General features: G+C 31.2%; 3 protein-coding genes across 3 annotated transcripts; all 3 read right to left on the minus strand.

Moving 5' to 3' along the window:
- Positions 1-2,122: 2,122 nt before the first annotated feature.
- Positions 2,123-3,208, minus strand: LOC109788941 (pectinesterase inhibitor). Its single transcript, XM_020347806.3, has one exon. The coding sequence runs from the start codon at positions 3,110-3,112 to the stop codon at positions 2,483-2,485; it is 630 nt and encodes a 209-aa protein (XP_020203395.1). The 5' UTR covers positions 3,113-3,208; the 3' UTR covers positions 2,123-2,482.
- A 2,205-nt stretch (positions 3,209-5,413) lies between these two features.
- On the minus strand, positions 5,414-7,251 carry LOC109788945 (tyrosine decarboxylase). Its single transcript, XM_020347808.3, has one exon. The coding sequence runs from the start codon at positions 7,111-7,113 to the stop codon at positions 5,605-5,607; it is 1,509 nt and encodes a 502-aa protein (XP_020203397.2). The 5' UTR covers positions 7,114-7,251; the 3' UTR covers positions 5,414-5,604.
- Positions 7,252-18,932: 11,681 nt separating this feature from the next.
- LOC145953138 (uncharacterized) lies at positions 18,933-21,249 on the minus strand. The gene is made up of 2 exons (XM_083066939.1): positions 20,716-21,249; positions 18,933-20,623 (listed from the first exon to the last, which is right to left on the minus strand). The coding sequence occupies exons 1-2, from the start codon at positions 20,860-20,862 to the stop codon at positions 20,438-20,440; spliced, it is 333 nt and encodes a 110-aa protein (XP_082923065.1). The 5' UTR covers positions 20,863-21,249; the 3' UTR covers positions 18,933-20,437.
- Between the last annotated feature and the right edge of the window lie 1,167 nt (positions 21,250-22,416).

Raw genomic sequence — 22,416 nt, forward strand, 5'->3', positions numbered from 1 at the left:
ATGTTGAAGGATAATTTTGAGGTTGTCTTACTACTATTTCTTTTTACCTCTTAGGTTAAGATTACTTAATTAATATTCATAAAAAAAAATAGTCATTTTAATTTTTTCTCTTATGTTTTATAGAATGAATCACTTTATTCCTGAATCGTGGTCTAGCTGACCAACAAATTTACTATCCTTCGTTTCTCAAATATTTAGTTCTTTAAGATTAATAAAAATATATAGATTAAGAAATCTACTTGAGACGGATGAAATATTCTTCTAGGCAGATTGTGTGTAAGGCACAAAACCAAAAGCCAATGAAGACTGTCTTAATTAAGCCCCTCAACTATTTAGGATATCAATTTTTTAATAAATTATTTATTATTAATTAAGTGAAGTGATAAATTTTATTATGATATATATATATATATATATATATATATATTTACAGCAAAAAAATTATCATAATTAATGATACAATACTTATCAATAAAAAATTATTTTTTTTATGTGCTATAGATTTCAATATACGTTAGCATGTTGTTAAAAATGTAGATATAAACTATAATGATACATAATATATGTTATTAAATCCCAGTCAAAATTAACACTAAAATTTTATATAATTATATACTAAATAAGTTTATACATATTATAGTGACATTTTTTTAATATATTTTTGTATTAAACATTCCTTGAAGTGGTTATTTACTTCTATTTGCATCAGTAAAATTATATAATCTTAAGATATGAAAATAAGTGTTATTAATTATTAAATTATTTGTGTAATTGTATTATTTGTTTTTAAAAGTTAATAAAATTATTATGTATCCATCTATTTAGACTCTACTTCTCCATAGTCCATACCCTAAAAAATGCTATTGAAATTAATATAGAATATAAATTTAATGAATGAATTTATGATTAATATGTAAAAAAAAAATGTTCATTCTCTATATACACATAATGAATGAATTTGTTCACGTACACACGCCTAACTAAAGATTTTTTTTTCTCGTATTGTCATTCTCTATACATATTCTATTAATGTACATCCTTAATTAGTTGAATTCTTAATGCAGTAAAAAAAATAGCTTTCAAAAATTAAAATTACTAAGATTTTATCCAAGATTACCTATTAATAATTATTAAATAAAGTTATTATTTTATACAGTAAGAGTGAAATGTCAAAAATACCTTTTGTTTTTTTAGTAAAACACACCTAATGCATTTCACTTATAATGTGTTGAAACATATATGAAGGAATGTAATTAAACTCATGAAAATTAACATACAATTCAGTAGTCCAAACTAAATTATGAACCATTGAATTTGTTTGTTTGGAAATGTAACTAATATTATAGTTGGGGAAACTACTTAGTGCTTGTGAGCACTTTTGTGTCAAAGAGTCAAAATTCAGATAAGTCACTCGTAGATATTTATGAATGCTGAACAGTAATCTCTGACAATCCAATTCTAAAGACACTTTGTTAAGACCTTGCTCACAAAGCAATGGTTTCGCATTCATGTGGCTCAGCCGCTCAGGGATAAAGGGGTATAATCTTGTTTTTGCTTTAAAGCACCTGTGTGGTCCTTCAAACAGAGGCCAATTCCAAAAGGCTATACTTAATTATAAAAATTTGATAAATGACTCTGTAATTGACAAGAAAAATAAACATTAACATTAGCCTCTCCCGTTGCTTAGACTCTTACTATCTGGAACCGGATGGATAAAAATGATGGAGTACTTAATGACGAAGGTATATTCGTAACAGACAATATATACAAAGATAATGTTTTAAAACATATTTTCACGCTCTAATTATATCTTGTAATTTTTAAAATATAAATTAAATAATAATAACATAGAAATTACACAATCTATTAAAAATAATTTAATTAACAAAAACTAAAAAAATTACACAACTGCACTTATCATTAATTTGCATCGTCATTCACGTAGGGTTCCAATTAATTGCCTAACTTTTCTCCCATGAAGAATTAATTTATTATTCCATATTCATTTCATCATAAAGATAGATCGACCTCATCTAAATGAGAGAAACCTTAATGAAGTCAATCACGCAATTAAAATATGAAAACCAAAATCGCAAAATATATATAATAAGTCGATCGAGAATTAAAAATGCAATCAAGTAATTTCTTTTATATGTTTAATGGAACACTTGAACGGGGAATCATCTCCCCTACACACCAAAACCTTCAGTTTACCAAAAACACAAAAGGGAAAAATATTTATTGGACATCCTCGAGGTGAATACACCTTCGGAGAGAGAGACAAGTGATTCAAGTGTAACATGGTAAGAAAGAAAAAAAAGCAAACAAATAAACAACCTCTCAAGTGTATTAATAAATAATATAGGCGTCCAAAAACCATGGAAAAAAAATTCTGAATTGCATTATCAATTCAGAATGGAGGGCGGGTTAATTTGCAGAATCGAAACCAGCACCGATCCATAAGGAATTTGTTGAAAAAAATTTACGAGACGGTTCCGACGACGTTGCTGAAGGCAGAAGGAGCTTGTTGAACGGGTGCGGGTTTGGCAGGGAGAGCCTTTTCGATGTCGGCGATGATGTCCAAGCAGTTTCCTCCGAGTTGGTAAACTTCGTCGGAATCTTTGAGGAAGGGAATCTTTTGGCCGCCGAAGCTGTCCTTGCAGGCGGATTGGAAGGAGATGACGGCGCTGAACTTGAACTTGGCGGTGATGACGTCTTTCTTTCCGATGGAGGCTTTGGTGTCGGCGATGGAGTCGAGCATGCTGGAGTACTGGTCCTGGCATACCTTTAGGGAGTCCTTCAAGGATTTTCCGTTGTCGGGTTTGGTGAGGAGGGTTTTGATGTCGGCGAGGGTTTTCTTGGCTTCGTCGAGGGTGGCGTCGACTTCGGCGGAGAGGGCCTGGAAGGGGTCGGCGGAGCCGTGGAAGTGGGGCTGGATGGTTTGGACGCAGAGGTTAGGGTTTGTGGTTTTTTTGCAAAGGTCGTTGAGGCTGGCCATTAGGTCGCGGCGCACGATGTGGATGTCGCGGGTGGTGGGGACGGCGGAGGAGAGGATGAGGGTGGTGAGGAGGAGGAGGAGGAGGAGGAGGGAGGAGCAGGCTTTGGTCTCCATTGTCTCTTCTCTGATGAGGAAGTCTTTGGAGATCAGAGACAAATGGAATGAGACATACGAGATTGCCTTGTTTTTTAATGAGGTCACCTTGGTTGGGCTTTAAAGGAGCATGTCCTGCATGGGAATTCGCTTAATTACCTTTCTTAAAAACTCTCCGATAATCTTGCGAATATGCTGCTTTCGCGTAGGGCTAGTGGTCTATATATGATTTCTCTCTTCTATTTTTTAATCCTCAAAATTTGGTTGCTGCTGTGAGGACAACAATTCATCCGGGAAATAGTCAATGGATCCACCATGAAATGAAATCATCACTAAGAATAAACCAGAGAGAATCATTGGGTTGCTTATTATGGTTAAATGCTTTTTTCTTTGTTAAATATAACCCTCATGTCATTTTATTATTTTCTCATATTTTAATTCTAAGTATATTGTAAAATTTTGATCATCAATTTTTTAAAAAGTAAATAATTTTAGTCTTTTAAATATCATAATTATATGTTTTTAGTATATAAAATATCGTAAAAATACTAAGATCAATGATTAGGAAACAAGTCAAAAAATCAATGTCACAAGATATTTCCAAAGGAATAAGGATTCAATTTAGAAAAAAGACCATTTAGCAAAATTAGAGAGAAGATAATCATTGAGTGTTTTGGTAATGAATGAATGAAAATTATAACACTTATAACTTAAATAAGTAAAAAAAATTGTATAATTATAATATTTAAGAAATTAAAATCATATAATTATAATATTTGATAAATTAAAATAATTTAATTAAATTTTAAAAGATTAAAATTACATAATTATAATACTTGAAAGATTATAAAATTACTGAATTAAAATTTTAGGAACTAAAATTACACAATTATAATATTATATGGATGAAAAACCAAATGAAACTACCTTTTAATTATCATCTTAAATATAATGCGTATATTTTTTTTCTAGAGATAACTAAATACAAAATTAAGGAGGTAAATAGAAGAAAGAAAAGAGAGAGTGAGAGTGAATTGATATTCGGACAGCTAATAATTTGAAAGATCTGATTAAAATCTATAATTCTTCTTTTTTCTCTATTTTTTTTTATCAAGTCATATTACTTAGCACACAGTATATATTTCTCTCTTTTTTCTTTCTTTATTTCTCTAGATGTCAAGATTTGAGAGTTGAGTGTCGCCGTCCACCAATTATTTCCCAAAAAGAAAAAACTTGACACACTGGAAATTGAGTCATTTGAAACATTATCCAAATACAATGATTCATATGGGTGTGATGAAATCATTCAAAGGATTTTTTTAATTAGACGTTTTAAGAAATTATAAACCAGTTTAATTAAATCACTAGCTAGAGGATCCCTTACGGATATATTTTATTTAGGGTGCTTATGATTTTTTTTTCTGCGTAATTGTATGTTTGCATCTTTTTTGGTTGATTATAGGAAAACTAGTGACGAAATTCATATTAAAGAATGATTTACGTGTTGGAAGACAAAAAAATTTTTTAAACTATTATTTTAGTTTTAGTTAGAGAAAATTATTTGTGTCATAATTGTCCACAAATTAATTTGTGTCCAAATGAATCTAAGACCAACACGCAAGCAAAAATAAAATACAGTGGAGGGAACTATCGATCTTGTACGTTGTCAAATCGATAGAAGTTTGTGTGGAATTATTCAAAGGAATGACACTTGTGAATGTCCTATTTGATATTATATCTTCATTTATAAATAATGTGATAAGAATAAAAAATAAAAATAAATAATAAGTGTTGATAGGTATATAATATGCAAAGGTATATATATAAATTTTGTTAAAATCGAATAATATAAATAGTTCATATTTTCATAAAAATAATTCATATTTTAATATATATTAAAAATATATAATATATAAATTTTGATTTAAATAAATATAATATCAAAAAAATTTAGGATTAATATACAATATAGGATATATAATATTATGAAAAAGAAACTTTTAATTTATCGATAAATTTTAAAAACTAATTCATTTTCAATTACAAATTATTGAACTATGTAATTGAATTATGTAATAGTTACTTAAAAGTATACATGTATAATTTAAAACTTCCTCTATATATACGCTTACACATAAATAAATAAATAAATATATATATATATATATATATATATATATATGTTTATTTAAAAAATAAGTTTATCTAAATTTATTTCGTTTAATAACTTTTATTCTACATCAAATTTTAATCATTTAACTCTTGAATATAAAGTTTTTAATGCATAAATCAAATTTATAAATTTTTAAAAAAGTTTAAAAATCATTTAAAAGTATACACTTTGACATTATTAGTCGGAACTTGGTATGAAGGATAACAATAGATAGGTACATGCAATTAATTTGCAAGACAAAAACAACAATTGGATTAAACACATCGAAAGCAAACTTTGTTTTCCAACCACTAAAAACCAACAAAGTTTCTGAACAATTGGATTCTACTAATTGCAGAAATTAAGAAGAATTCATTTTCCTGTAGTTTAGAATAGCATCTGCACGTTCCTGCACCACCTTCCAGGCCATGATGACATGCATTTTTTCAGTTAAAGTTGCTCCTATGGCACACCTAATAATGAAAACCCCTCCAACAATAGCATGAGTCATGTATACAGTGCCTGAACCATTGATGGAATCAAGCAACTTACGATTGATTTCATTTGCAACATCCTCGGTTTTGAGGTGTCCATTTTGGACCTTGCCATTACCAATCTTTGCAACTGCTGATGGTATAAGCCTAAAGCAGACCAAAGCAAGATTTCTAGGTACAAAAATCTCAAACCTCTTATCCTGCCTCACTAACTCCTCAAAAGTTTTGGCCATTTCAACGTGGCTTCTGAGCCAACTTCTAAGATTAGCAACACCATAGCTTCGAAGAACAAGCCAAACTTTCAGTGCACGAAATCTTTTGCTCAAGGTTATCTGCCAATCCTTGTAGTCCACCACTTGCTTTGAATCAGAAGCACTGTTCTCCAAGTACACTGAATGTGTTGATAGGGACTTCACCAAAGAAGTTGGATCCTTCACCCAAAGACAACAACAATCTAGGTTAGTTAGAAACCATTTGTGAGCATTGAGACTAAACGAGTTTGCACCCTCAACTCCATCAATCAAGTGTCTGAACTCGGGACAAATACACACACTTCCAGCATAAGCAGCATCAACATGGACCCACATGGCATATTCTTTTGCCACCTTGCACAGTGGTCCTAGTGGATCAATTGCAGTGGTTGAGGTTGTGCCCACAGTGACACAAACATAACAAGGAACCAACCCATTTTGAACATCTGTTTGAATAGCAGATAACAATGGTTCTGGCAATAAAGTGAATGAAGTTGACTTCATAGTCTTGATGACCCTCAAATTTGTGGGGTGAATTCCTATTACATGAGCAGCTTTCTGAACAGCACAATGTGTTTGATCAGAGACATAAACAACTAGCTTCCCTATGTTTTCTCTACCAATTTGGCTAAGTATTTGATCTCTAGCAGCAACTAGTGTGACCAAAATGGCCTCACAAGTCGTACCTAACAACACACCTCCACCACTACCTGAAAAGAGAAAATCCCTAGGGAGATTCAGCACCTGGCCAAGCCAATCCATGACAGTGTTTTCTAGCTCTGTGGCTGCTGGTGAAGACACCCAATTGAACCCCACCGAGTTGAATCCTGTGCTCAGCATCTCACCCAGAAACCCTGCAGTGCTGCCACTGGAGGGAAAGTAAGCAAAGTAATTAGGGCTTTGCCAGTGTGTTATGCCAGGGATTATGTGTTGATGCAAATCTTGAAGGATGGTTTCAATTGGTTCAGGATTGAGGGGGGCAAAAGAAGGCATGAGTTTTCTGAGATAACCAGGCTCTACTTGACTCAAGACTGGATAGTTAGCAATATTCTGGTAATAATCAGCAAGGAAGTCAATTATCATGTGCCCTTGCCTCCTGAATTCTTTTGGATCTAAAGGGTTCATGATGAATAATTGTGGGGGGTAAGCTTGAAGCTTGTAGAAAATATATAGATGTAGAATATGGACACCACTGGAGTGTCCTATGTAGTTATAGTCAATCTTTTTATTTTTGGTTTCAGACTAGAGAGTACTTTTGTCCAAACATTAGGCATCCTATTTTTATAGGCTAAATTGTATTTATATTTTATTTTTAAAATTTATTTTGGTTCTTTATTATTTAAAAAAAAAAATTTGGTTTTTTATTTTTTAAATTTAGGTGAATTTAATCCTTCCACAATATTATTTTTATTTTGAGACATGATTTTGAATACTATTTTTATTTTTATTATTAGGCACAATTTACAAAGAATTGTTAAATTTTTTTTATAAAATACTTTATAATTTTTATAAAGCATTGATTTTATTTTTCACTTTTTTCCTATTAAAAATTGTTCAAGGTGTGTTTCTCTATCACCTTTTAGACTTTTTAATAGTAATTTATCATTTTAATTGATGTTGGTGCTTAAACATTTCTACGAAATAATATCTTCATTTCTTATGAAAATTTAATGATAAATAAGAAAATAAAATTGGTAAATCATGATTTTATTTCTAATGTCTACTTATTTTTTTCCAACCACCTATGTGAAGTTAATGTTGCATTTATGAGAACAATATATTTCTAACGAAATATAAAATACAGAAAAAAGGACAATTATTTGCACACTCTAATAATCAATGCATTAATTTTTGGACTTCTCAAAAGGTGGATAACAATAATAAATGTACGTAAATCACGTAAAATAAAGTGTATAATAGAAAAGTAAGTAATAAATACTTTTGAAAATTAAAATATCAATAATTTCTTTAAGTCTTGTACAAAAACCTTAAATGATTACGAAAAAAAAACTGAAGTAAAAAAATCACGTAAAAAAGAGTCTAACGAATGACCAAACAATTAAAAAAAAAATCTAATATCATATATATTTTTTTTTCATAAAATCTTATTTTCATACTATTTTCACCGTGCTTATATACCCTTTTTGTTTCAAATATCAATTGAAACTCATAGATTTATATATGTAAATTTAATAAAAATAAGTTTCATCTATTTTAAATCAACACTAGTAAAAATATGATCTACAAAATCGGTTATACAACCCATTTTGTTTACATCAATATTATATCCGAGCATTTTTAAATTGAGTAATGATAATTTTAGAAACTACATTTAAAAATTAAAATGGATTGTTAACAACTTATATAGTATATGTTTGTTCCATAAAAGTGGCCTGCTCTATTGCTATCACGCCAACTTCTCATTTTGACTGCAAAACCAAATTGTTAATGTTCGCTCCAAGGTCCTCGTCGATGTCACCCACATCATCCAACAAAAAGGCCACCTTCTTTGTGGTATATGCAACCCAAACACAATCATAAGCCCCGCCACCCAACAAATTTGGAAGCCAGTATCTCCACCAATCAAGTGAACCAACACGAGCAAAATAATACAACTTTATTAATAATTATAGGTGTAAAGTTGTTTTATACCATCATTCAATCACAAATGATGTATGATAGGTTTGTTTGTCTTTTAAAATAACTATTTTATAATAAGTCATACCTGTAAATTCCAGCCTTCATATGTCATTCATGATTTAAGACAACTACTGCATAAAGATTTTAGAAATTATGATTCTCACATACATTCATAATAGTAAGAGAGACTTACCTTGATCCATGACAACTGTAATGAGAATAAGTTATTCAATCACGTTTCTTTATCTATCTCTTTCAATACTTCATATTCTCGTGTCACTTTCTTTGATGGCAAAAACGAGAGTCGTTTCTATGGCAGAGATAGAACCCAAAAATTCCTCTTATTCAACCAACTTCCATCAAGTTGGTTATCGGCAGTTATAAGATTTGAAAATAGTAACTTCCCATATTTGCCAATAGGTCCTTTTATTTTATTAAATCACGTTTAAGCTTTTAATTCACATGAGTCACATTATAATATTATTTAAATTTTTTCTAACATTCTCCCACTTGACTCATGTGATCTCATAACACTTCATGATTTAATAATTACATAAATCATAATGCGCATTAAAGACCTTAGATAAATTGGCTCCATCGTAATCATAATTAAAGATACAGAAATAATAAGAGTCATGGCGGTTACATGTCATTTAATCAACACATTTCCTTCCATGTACCACTATATTATCCTTCTCCTTAATATGACCGTAAAATGAGAAGTTCATAATGGGTTCAAACATAAAGTCACTCTTTCATTAATAAACACATAATATGTTTTCCACATCATAATTTGCATGCATATACATAAAGTAGAAAACACAAATTTCAGAAACTTGCATATTAAATGAGCTCAGAGTGTCAAATAGGCATTAATAACAACATTAACATTCAACATTCACTGGTAGACAAAATGCCCATATTCTCTACATGGCCAGTAAATACTTTGGGCGGTAACCCTTTTGTTAAAGGGTCAGCAATCATAAGATTAGTGCTAATATGTTCTATTGACACTCTATGTTTCTGAACTTCTTCTTTAACGGCAAAGTATTTCAATTCCATATGCTTAGCACCTTTGGAATACTTGTCGTTTTTAGAAAAGAAAACAGCTGCGGAATTATCACAATAAATTTTCAGCGGCCTGGCAATACTGTCAACTACTCCAAGTCCCAAAATAAAATTCCGCAACCAATTAGCCTGAACTGTGGCCTCAAAGCATGCCACAAATTCAGCCTCCATAGTGGATGCAGCAATGACTGACTGCTTTGCACTCTTCCATGAAATTGCTCCTTCGGCTAAAAGATACACATAACCAAATGTAGACTTTCTTGTATCTATACAACCGGCAAAATCTGAATCTGTATATCCAATCACTTCAAGATGATCAGATTTCTTATAAGTAAGCATGTGATCCTTTGTCCCTTGCAAGTATCTTAAGACTTTCTTTGCAGCTTTCCAATGGTCCAATCCTGGATTACTTTGGTATCTACCAAGCATACCAACTGCAAAGCTAATATCTGGCCTTGTACATGTTTGAGCATACATCAAACTCCCAACAACAGATGCATAAGGGATATTTTCCATCTGTTTCCGTTCCAAATCATTCTTTGGACATTGCATAAGACTAAATTTGTCTCCTTTCTGTATTGGAACGGGAGATGCTAAACATGTATCCATTCTGAATCTCTCTAAAACTTTATTAATATAGGCTTTATGAGACAAGCCTAACAGTCCTTGTGATCTATCACGGAATATTTCTATTCCTATCACATAGCCTGCCTCACCCATATCTTTCATTTCAAAGTTGTTAGAAAGAAACTTCTTAGTCTCACTTAATAGACCAAGATCATTAGTTGCAAGCAAAATGTCATCAACATATAGAATTAGAAATATAAACTTGCTCCCACTGACCTTCAGATATATACACCGATCAACAGTGTTTTCCTTAAATCCAAAGGACATAATAGTATCATTGAACTTAATATACCATTGCCGGGAAGCTTGTTTAAGTCCATATATTGATTTCTTAAGTTTACACACCATGTGTTCCTTTCCTTCTTCAATGAATCCCACTGGTTGATCCATATAAACATTCTCTTCTAAATTCCCATTCAAAAAGGCAGTTTTAACATCCATTTGACGTAACTCAAGGTCATAATGAGCTACTAATGCCATGATAATTCTGAAAGAATCTTTCTTAGAAACCGGAGAAAAGGTTTCCTTATAATCAATGCCATCCTTTTGAGTAAAACCTTTGGCAACAAGTCGAGCCTTGTGTCGTTCGATATTGCCATGAGAGTCACACTTAGTCTTAAAGACCCATTTACACCCAACTCTCTTGCACCCTTCAGGCAATTCCACAAGATCCCATACATCATTTTGTGTCATTGATTTAAGCTCATCATTCATGGCATCTAACCATTTTCCAGAATTATCACCATTAATAGCTTCTGAAAATGAAACTGGATCATTATCAATGCTTAAGTCATTTTCTGACTCTTGTAGATAAACCACATAGTCATTTGAAATAGCAGATCTCTTTTCCCTTAGAGATCTTCTTAATACTATTTCTTGTGGTTGTTTCTACTATAGATTCATTGTTAACCACAGGATCATTAATTTGTTGTTCTTCTTGATTGTTGTTTGGTTCAACAACATGGGGAACAACAATTCTTGAAGTAAAAGCACTAGTTAAAGGAACTTGTACTCTAACTTCCTTAATCTCCACATTTCGTGAAGTTTCACTCCCATTGATTTCACCATTTTCAATGAACCTGGCATTTCCAGTTTCAACAATTCTTGTACTATGAGTAGGACAGTAAAACATATACCCTTTTGATTTTGCTGGATAACCAATGAAATACCCACTGATTGTTCTTACATCCAGTTTCTTTTCTTGCGGATTGTATATTCTAATTTCTGCCTGACAACCCCAAACATGTAGGTGTCTTAAACTGGGTTTCCTACCTGTCCACAATTCAAAAGGTGTCTTTTGAACCGCCTTACTAGGAACCCTGTTTAACAAATACATGGCAGTTTTTAAAGCATACATCCACAATGATATAGGTAAAGATGAATTACTTAACATGCTCCTAACCATATCCATTAAGGTTCGATTACGCCTTTCTGAAACACCATTTTGTTGTGGTGTACCTGGCATTGTGTATTGAGCACAAATACCACGCTTTTCAAGGAACTTAGCAAATGGACCAGGATGTTGTCCACTCTCATCATATCTTCCATAATACTCACCACCTCTATCTGACCTGACAATTTTCACCTTTCTGTCTAATTGCCTTTCCACTTCAGTTATATAAATTTCCAAGGCATTCACTGCTTGAGATTTCTCATGCAGTAAATAGACATACCCATAACGTGAAAAGTCATCAATGAAAGTGATAAAGTACTTTTCTTTATTGAAAGAATTAACATCAAAAGGTCCACATATATCAGTGTGTATAATTTCAAGAAGCTGAGTGCTTTTTGTGGCTCCTTTCTTTGTGTGTTTTGTTTGTTTACCTTTAATACAATCCACACATACATTTAGATCAGTAAAATCTAAATTTGAAAGAATTTCATTCTTTACTAATCTTTGTATCCTTTCTTTGGAAATGTGTCCCAAACGCTTATGCCACAAGTAAGCAGAACGTTCATTCACTAAACTACGTTTAGTGCCAACATTATGATGCAAGGTCATAAGAGTTTCAGCATATAAATTATCAAGATTCAATTTATATAAACCATCACAAAGTGTACCAGATCCAATCATACAAGTACGCTTATATAAACTGAAACAATTATTTCCAAACCTAAAAGAGTATCCAGCAACATCAAGTTTAGACAAGGAAACTAAATTCCTAGAAATACTAGGTACATAAAAAGTATCAAACAAGTCTAAATGAAATCCAGTGTCAAGGATTAAACGATAAGTCCCGACGGCTTCCACTGGAACTTTCACTCTATTCCCCATGAAGACAAACTTCTCATTTGGGCTTATGGTTCGGGTTGTAAGGAATCCCTGCATCATATTAGAAACATGAGTTGTACATCCAGAATCAATCCACCAAGTATTATGGGGAACTTCAGTTAAGTTAGATTCGAAACATACATAAGCATTATGCTCACCTTTCTTTTCGAACCAAGCTTTACGTTTTGGGCAATCCTTCTGGAAATGACCAGACTTTCCACAGAAATGACATTTGTCAGTTTTCTTCTGGATTTTAGTAGAGGACTCAGCAATCTTTAATGGTCCCTTTCCCTTTCCATGTTTCTTATTAACTTTCTTTTCAACTCCTTGATTATTCACATAATGAATGGAGTGATTTCCTTTATTCTTAAGTCTGGTTTCCTCCTGAACTAACATACTGTGCAATTCATGCACATTCCATTTGTCTTTCATGGTGTTATAGTTCATTTGGAAAGGACCATACTCAGACGGTAATGAGTTCAAAATAAACTGCACAAGGAAATTTTCATCTACTGCCATTCCAAGAGACTTAAGTCTTGCTGCAATGTTTGTCATCTCAATGACATGTTCATGCATAGTACGAGAACCATCAAACTTCATGGTGGTTAAGGTACTCATTAATGTCCCAGCAAGAGACTTATCAGCAGTTTGGGAGCACTCTTCCACAAATTTCATAAACTCTTTTGCACTTTCAGTTTTGGGAAGAGCAGACTTAATGTTATTTGCTATGCTCATTCGCATAAACATCAGGCTAAGTTTGTTTGATTTTTCCCAAGCCTTATAATGGGTTTTCTCTTCATTGCTACTATCATCAGTAATAGCAGCAGGTTTTTCAACTTGAATAGCTAAATCAAGATCCAAAACACCTAAGTGAAATTGGACTTGTTCGCTCCAATCAGAGAAATTCAACCCATTAAAAACCGGAACAGACATAGCATGAGAATGCAAAGATACAGGAACAGATACTGTAATTAACACATGCTTAACATTATTACTTTGAGTCATAAATTAAACATACGATACAAATTCAAATAACAAACAAGCATTCTATGCATACTAATGTTCTCCTTTGGGTGATACATTAATACACAAAACATAATGATGCTAATAATATTAACATTATTTGGCAAGACATATGCACTAATTAGAAATATTTATTATCTTTGGATAAATAAATAAAACTAATAATGCATACTCACTACCAACAGTCATATCCATTAATTATAAGAACAATTAATCAACCTTTGGGTGATCCATAAATGTCTTATAATAATAAACTTCAATCAACCCATAAATCAATAATTTATAATTTAGCATCCATTCTATGGGTAATTGAAATAAAATTTGTTATTAATTTGGAATTAACTAAAACATAAAGATTTGACCACTTTGGTGATTACAAATCTATCATACATTTAATCCCAAAATAAATACAATCTTAAGCAAAATACACACACATGTTGTAACAGTGGGTATTCTCTTGATATTCATTTCAAAACATTCCAAATTGAAAACAATCTCGAGAAGCACAGCGAAAACATAATAGCATGATTCCAAACAATTTCCAATTGAAATTAAAATTCATAATAAAGAAAACAATTTGACAATTCCATTTCAATTTCATCATTTCCATACGCATAAGCTATAAATGCAAATTGAAATTGACATGACAGGGAATATAGGAAAGCATTCGGGATTTGTTTTTAATGCAATATTTTATTTCAAATCAAGTGGATTGCATATTGGAAAGCATTCGGGTTGCACACTTCATTAATGTTTCGTACTTTTATCAACTTATTTTAATTCGGCACCCAAAGTCATGTTGTTGCTACTTTAGCGTGATTTATCTTAAAGTTAGGGAAAGACCAATTCGTCCCCAGAACATGGTTTCATGCAATAATTCATATTACAAATTCAAGGGTCATTCGAAATTGAATTCATAACATTTTCCAAAATCGAATTCATTCTCAATATGTACAGTGGGAAAAATTGTTCCAATAAATTTCCAATTAAAATTAGGGTTCATGAAATTGGAAAACATTATTCATGGAGAATCATAAATTCAACAACCTAAAGCTCTGATACCACATGTAAATTGCAGCCTTCATATGTCATTCATGATTCAAGACAACTACTGCATAAAGATTTTAGAAATTATGATTCTCACATACATTCATAATAGTAAGAGAGACTTACCTTGATCCATGACAACTGTAATGAGAATAAGTTATTCAATCACGTTTCTTTATCTATCTCTTTCCATACTTCATATTCTCGTGTCACTTTCTTTGATGGCAAAAACGAGAGTCGTTTCTATGGCAGAGATAGAACCCAAAAATTCCTCTTATTCAACCAACTTCCATCAAGTTGGTTATCGGCGGTTATAAGATTTGAAAATAGTAACTTCCTATATTTGCCAATAGGTCCTTTTATTTTATTAAATCACGTTTAAGCTTTAATTCACATGAGTCACATTATAATATTATTTAAATTTTTTCTAACAATACCAACTATGTACTTTTGATTGGTTAATTGAGTATTAATATTGTTCCTGTGTTAGGATACACACTTCACTTATCCTTGTTGTAGCGGGTCTGATCCTGGGTCTCGGTCTTCTCGTTCCTATCCGGGTAGTCCGATGTAAGGGGGGGTGTGCCTGCAAAGACACTCCAACGCTCAAGTAAATGCTCGGCGTAATAAATGCGGTAGTTGAAAGTTAGTTACGTATACCTCGCTGGGGTCCTATTTATAGTGATTCTTATTGGGCCGCGATTAAGGACTGGGCCCCGGGAAATTAGGGGGCTAATCCGGTGCATTACATAAATTAACCTTTCCATAATTATCCTGGCGTAAATCTGTGACTCGGCCGAGCACACCGACATGTTCCGTTCAGATTGTGAGTGGCCGGTGGGCTCGGGTATTCGACCTGGTGGTCCACGGACTCGGGTATTCGGCCTAGTCAGCCACGAACTCGGGTATTCGGCCTAGTCGGCCACGAACTCGGGTATTCAGCCTAGTCAGCCACCATACGATATAAATATCAATATTCTATATGTTTTAATTGGATCACTATAAGAAAAATTCTGATTTCTGACGGAAATTTCCGACGGAAATAGGTAAATTTCTGACGGAAATAGGTAAATTTCCGACGGATTTTGCTTTTTTCGACGGATTTTCGACGGATTTCAATCCGTCGAAGAAAAAATATCTGTCGGAAATAATTTTTCGGACAGAAAATTCCGTCGAAAAATTCCGTCGGAAATTTCTGACAGAAAAATCCGTCGGAAATTATAATTTTTTTTAATTTTAATAAATTTATTAATGTAACAAATCTCATATTTGGCCTCTCAAGGGTTCTATTTCACAATATTTCACTGTTTAGCGTGTTTTATCCTTACTTGTGCAATTTCTGGGAGACTTCCCAGAAGGTCACCCATCCCAGTACTACTCCAGGTCAAACACGCTTAACTGTGAAGTTCTGATGAGTAAGCTACCGAAATGTCTATGTATGTTGTCAGTATAACTTGTACAAATTAATTCATTTAAGTCATCCTCAAATATACAATCTCATATTTGTACTATAATAATAATATATAATAATTTTATATTACGAATAATAATAATAATATATTTAATTATTCTTTATTTATATGTACTTACTTTTATAATTAACATTTACTTATTTTTATTTAAAATTACAATTTAAATTATTTAATTTTATAATTTATAATGATAATATAATTTATAAAATTATATATATTTATTTATTACATACTTATAAATTAAATTTTAATATTTTAAATAAATTATTAATTAATTTAATATATTTATTTACCTTAAATCAAACATATAAAATTTAAAAAATGTATTTATCCTTATTTTTTTTCCTAATTATCAACTATTAATAAAATACTAACTTAAAATCTTATCTAATTATATATAATATTTTCATATCAAATTTAAAACCAGATATTAGTTATACAAAAATATTAAGATCATATAGTAAATTGTCAATAATATTTTAGTTAAATAATTTAAAATAATTAATATTTCAATTATATTGTTAATTAGCAAATAATTTATTCCAAAACTAATTAATTTTTTATATTAATTATTAGTAAAATTTAATAACTTTTAATTTAACAATTAATTGGATCGATGAAATTCAACACACCATGAGTTATTGAGCGGAATAACTTTACCAAGAGTTATTTTGTAAGTTATCTTAAATCAAACATATAAAATTCAAAAAATGTATTTATCCATGTTTTATTTTTTAATTATCAACCATTAATAAAATACTAACTTAAAATCTTATCTAATTATAATATTTTCATATCAAATTTAAAACCAGTTCTTACATTTTCGACAAATATAAATTTGTCTGAAATATTCTATCAATAATATAGCTTTTCCTACAAAAATTTTCTCATCAAAAATATAAATTTTTTGACAGATTTAATTTGGTTTTATAAGAAATCATCTTCGATTAATATAACATTTTGTATATATGATTTAAGAGTAAAAGATTTTCAATTTAACGGTTGAATTTACAAAATTCACATTTAATATAATGTTATTGAGCGGTGTAACACTTAGTAAAATTTATACCATTGTAATTATAACCCCCCTCATATATATATATATATATATGTGTGTGTGTATGTGTGTGTCTATATATATATATGATTTAAGAGTAAAAAATTTTCAATTTAACGGTTGAATTTACAAAATTCACATTTAATATAAAGTTATTGAGCGGTGTAACACTTAGTAAAATTTATACCATTGTAATTATAACCCCCCTCATATATATATATATATATATATATATATATATATATTAAATGTGACTTTTACAATGTATTACACCGCTCAATAACTTTATATTAAATGTGAATTTGGTAAATCCAACTGTTAAATTGAAAGTTCATATCTCTTATAGATTATATATACAAAACTTTATATTAATCCAAGATGATTTGATACTTCATTTTTATAAAACAAAATTGATGTAATATATTCATTTCAAAATACACTAAAATATGAACACTTGGATTATCTTCCAGTTGTTGTTCAATTTTAAAAAAATTTGATATACACGTATAAAGTGATATGAACTTTCAATTTAACGGTTGAATTTACAAAATTCACATTTAATATAAAGTTATAAAGCGGCATAATACTTAGTAAAAGTTACACCGGTATAATTATAACCCTCTATATTATATATATATATATATATATATATATATATATATATATATATATATATATATATATACACATACATATATATACAGCGACAGCTGCACGTTTGGAATAGTGAGGCACTTGCCCTCACTACTATTTGACATATACATAATTTTTTATCTAAAAAATAATATATTTTAAAAAAAAATTATATTCTAATAAAATAAATATATAGATTCAGAAAAAATGTTTATTTATTTGATATCTGTCAAATTTTTGAAGGAAATTAATTCTCATGTGATAAATTTTTTTTCTTAATAATGAATTAATTTTTAAAATATTTTTAATTATAATATATATATGTATATATATATATATGTCTTAATATTCACATAAATAATGTAATATATTAAAACAAATAATTTTTTGATAAAATAAAATTTGTAGCATGCATGTTTTTCTTTTGTGTTTTTTATTTATTGTATACGTTGATTGAAAAAATCAAAATAGTAAAATTGTATACATTGATTAAAAAAATCAAAATAAGAAAAATCATAAGATTTATATTCCATTTAGAATTGTTATTATAAGATATATTTTAAAATAAATTATCATCTAAAAATATATATTAGATATTAAAAACATATTTATATCATAAATAAATTAAACTTTATTTTTATAAATTTAACTTATAGATTTTTATATTTTTAATAGTGTTAAATTATTATAAAATAAGTCTATATGATTGTATTTCTACCCAAATATTTAAAAATTATCTATGATAGATAAATAAGTCACACTTAAAATATATATTTTTAAAGAAAGTTAGGTTCAAACCAAGTAAATTATAATAAAATATAGTATAACCTAATTTATTTTCATCTTTAATACTAATCGTAGATATAAAAAACTTGTAATAAATAATTATAATATATATTTATACCTTTAAAAGATATATAAAATTTTTAATACTACAAATATATATAAGAAATTAAAAATAATAAATTAAAAATAAGAAATTAAAAAAAGAAATTAAAAATAAAAATGAAAAATAATAATTAAAAATAAGATTTTCGACGGAAAATTCTGTCAGAAATTTCCGACGGATTTATTTTTCATCGGAAATTTCTGACAGAAAATGGAAATATAAATCTGTCAGAAATTTCCGACGGATCCATATTCGTCGAAAATTTTCCGTTGGAAATTTACATTTTTCTTGTAGTGGATATATACATAAAAATAAACACGTCGACAATTAATTGTTAGAGTGCATCAAGGGAAGGTATCTCACACATATTCACATTAGTATGATATTGTCCACTTTTCACTTAAATCTTCATAATTTTACTTTAGGTAATTTATTAAAAAAAAATCTTATATCAATGGAGCATATGTATATACTTTATAAACTCATGATTCTCTACCTTTTCAAATGATGTGGGACTTTGATTACACTTTTAACAATCCTTCCCTCAAATAAAAAATAATGATTAACCTATAGACTACAAGTATTCAATAATGTCACTAGTACACAAAGGGTCTTTTACGTCACCTATTTTGAGCCTTTTACGTCGGAAAAGGTTCCGACGTTAATACGGGAGACGTAAATTTACGTCGCCTCTGAAAGGCGACGTAAATTTACGTCGGGGATTCTCACTGCCCGACGTAAAAAGGGACAAAAAACATGCCACAATTTTACGTCGGACAAAGCAAGGCCCGACATAAATTTACGTTGGACAAAGCCATGTCCGACGTAAATTGTGGCAGTTTTTTTTTAAAACGTTTATAAATTTTTGATATACCCAACACCTGCATATAAATATAGTCCAAAATATCAAATCTAAACCAGGCAGTCCAGAATAGAAATTCAAATTATATTTCAAAATTGAATGACAAAAAGAAAATAATATATAAATCTTAAAAAACATAAATTATGAAAATATAAATCCTATTATCCTAAAAAAGCTATTATCCTAAAAAAGCTATAAAACATATGTTTGTCAATGCTATCTAACTAACTAAACTAACTAACTATCAAACTATAAACATAATATCTAACTAACTAAACTTAGAAAAAAAGTTGTCCATTGTTCTCTTATCTTGAGCAACTCATCTTCGGGCAATGAAGATGGATCTTGAAAGACCTGAAACATTAATTTAAGTGTCATTAATATGCAATGTTAATTATCCTAAAGGTAAATATAGTTAAATAAATTTTGATATGAATTACCTGCGCCCTAAGAATATGCCGGTTGCCTGCCCCACTAGTTGAACCTTTGTATTGGGCAAAGGCACTAGAGCAGTAACATCTTGAACTTGGTCAACCACAACCCGTGTCCAGTCTGGTTGTAGAGGGACACCATGGATGGTTGAGCCACCCTCAAATACTCGGCCAATTGCCACTAACCGTGGGGGGTCATCCTCAACATATAACTCACACTGGTTTGGTACATCAGTGTGAGTCTGATCCGGTGAGGGATTTGGAGCAGCACAACTCCCTTTAGTGCTGACTCGAACACCATCATGAGCAACTGCAGTCTGTTGCTGAGAACGAGCCAAAAGTTCAAACTTCTGTTCAAACTGTTTTTGAATATTCTTCAATCTCTCTTCAAACTGACTCTCCAATCTCTGCTCCAATCTCTACATAACCTATTGACTGCAAGAGTCAACAGTGCTCCTCGATGATCGGGCACCAAAGAAATCTCGGTGGCTCCAAGAACCACCAACACCACGCACACGGCCTCCGTGCTCTGGCCTTCCTATGGCCGTTGTGAGGATATCATTCCGACCATCGGAAACAAATGAGCCCTGGGTGCTCTGCTCAACTAAACCCTCCTACAACATATTAACAATAAGTATACCCTAAACTACACTTATGAATTAAATGAGTTGAAATGAAAAGTGTTAGTTTGTATATTTTTACTTACTATTTTATCCGCAACGACCCTTGCAGACTCAGAAGTCATTTGCCCATCTGATTTTGTCCAGGCTGCTATCCTCATCTCATGGCGGGGAGGTGACTCCACACGGTCAGCAGACTCAACCCCTGCTGCCTCTGCCCTAGCCTTCTTCATTTCCTTTTTTTTTCTTTCATATCCCCATCTTGACAATAGATGGGGTGCATCATTCTTGGTCTGTCGTTCTTGGGAAACTATTCTTTTAGCCTGCAATAATACAAAAAAGAAAATAAGATTAATTAAAATATACCTTAAGTATTTGTGTCAATGTAAGAGTTATCAATAACTAACCTGCCACGAAGGGTCCAATCGAGTGGCACGAAATTGCATCCACTCCTCATCAGTGATTTGGTACTTTAGACAGGGAGTCTCATTTTGTCGCTCTCCAAATACATACTCCCGTGTCAAGAAAGTCTTGAAGTCTCTCCACCTGGTGGCCAGGGCAGATAACATCTTCCTCCTCATGACCTCAATATTGAGAATGTCAAAATTTTGCTATGAAAATAACAACAATTAATAAATAATTTATTTAAGTTATATAATATTCAAGGGATGTGAAAGTATATACCTGAATATCCTGCCACATGAGGTTCTTGTCAACCTCCTGAACATCATCCCATGATGGAATGATAATAGAAACATGTCGTCGAGTTAGGACTCCTAAATAGCTCTTAAACTTAGCAGCATTTGGGCCTGATGCCTTGCCAGAACGAGGATCCACCTCAACCGGTGTCCTCTCATTGGCAATGCGCCCAGCTGTCAACCCAGACAATCGGGTGACAGATCTACCTTCCCTCCTTCCACTGCCAAACCCAGAATCCTCCATAATCCTGAAAAAATTAAACTCTCATTATTAAAACAATGAATTAACTGAATAGACAAATAAAGTAAAAAACATAATAACAATATAGCAACATAATAACTAATAAAAAAAAATAATAATACATAAACAGAAACCTATTAGGTTGGAATGTTTTCCCATATTCCTTCATCATGATCACTTCGAATAACATGTATTTCGTTCACTTCATGGTCCGTAATAGGACTAAATGATCTGCTTGAGAAAGACGGTGTCTCATGCATATCTAGAGACTCATCTTCGTGAGTTCCATGCATGGTTCTTCCTTTGAGGACCACTGACCATTTCTCATTACATGGATCCCTGACATAAAAAATTTGTCTTGCTTGATATGCCATAATAAAAGGTTCATCCTTATAGTCGGCCTTATTCAAATCAACCAAAGTAAATCCTAAATCATCTGTCCGCACACCCGTATTGCCATCAACCCATTTACACTTGAACACATGCACTCTAAACATAACATAATCAATTTCCCATATGTCTTCTATGACTCCAAAATAACTCATGGATGCTGTAATGGGATTTTTATCTTTTGAACTAGCAAAGTGCACAGCCTCAGCCTGAATTGTAACCCCACTATTTTGTACTCTACTTTTGTCATCTTCTGTCTTTGTATAGAAACAATATTTGTTAATTTCATACCCACCAAATGTAATGACATCGTTGTTAGGCCCACGCGCGAGTCTCAAAAGTGTATCAGAAGCATTAACCTCACCATAAACCTTTTTCTTAAACCAAGCTAAGAAACTCTTGTTATGTTCATTCAATACCCATTTCTCATTCATCCGGGGGTGTGCTATCTTGATTTC

This window comes from Cajanus cajan, chromosome 1, assembly GCF_000230855.2.
Source record: "Cajanus cajan strain Asha chromosome 1, NIPB_CcT2T_4, whole genome shotgun sequence".
NCBI classification, from domain to species: domain Eukaryota; kingdom Viridiplantae; phylum Streptophyta; class Magnoliopsida; order Fabales; family Fabaceae; genus Cajanus; species Cajanus cajan.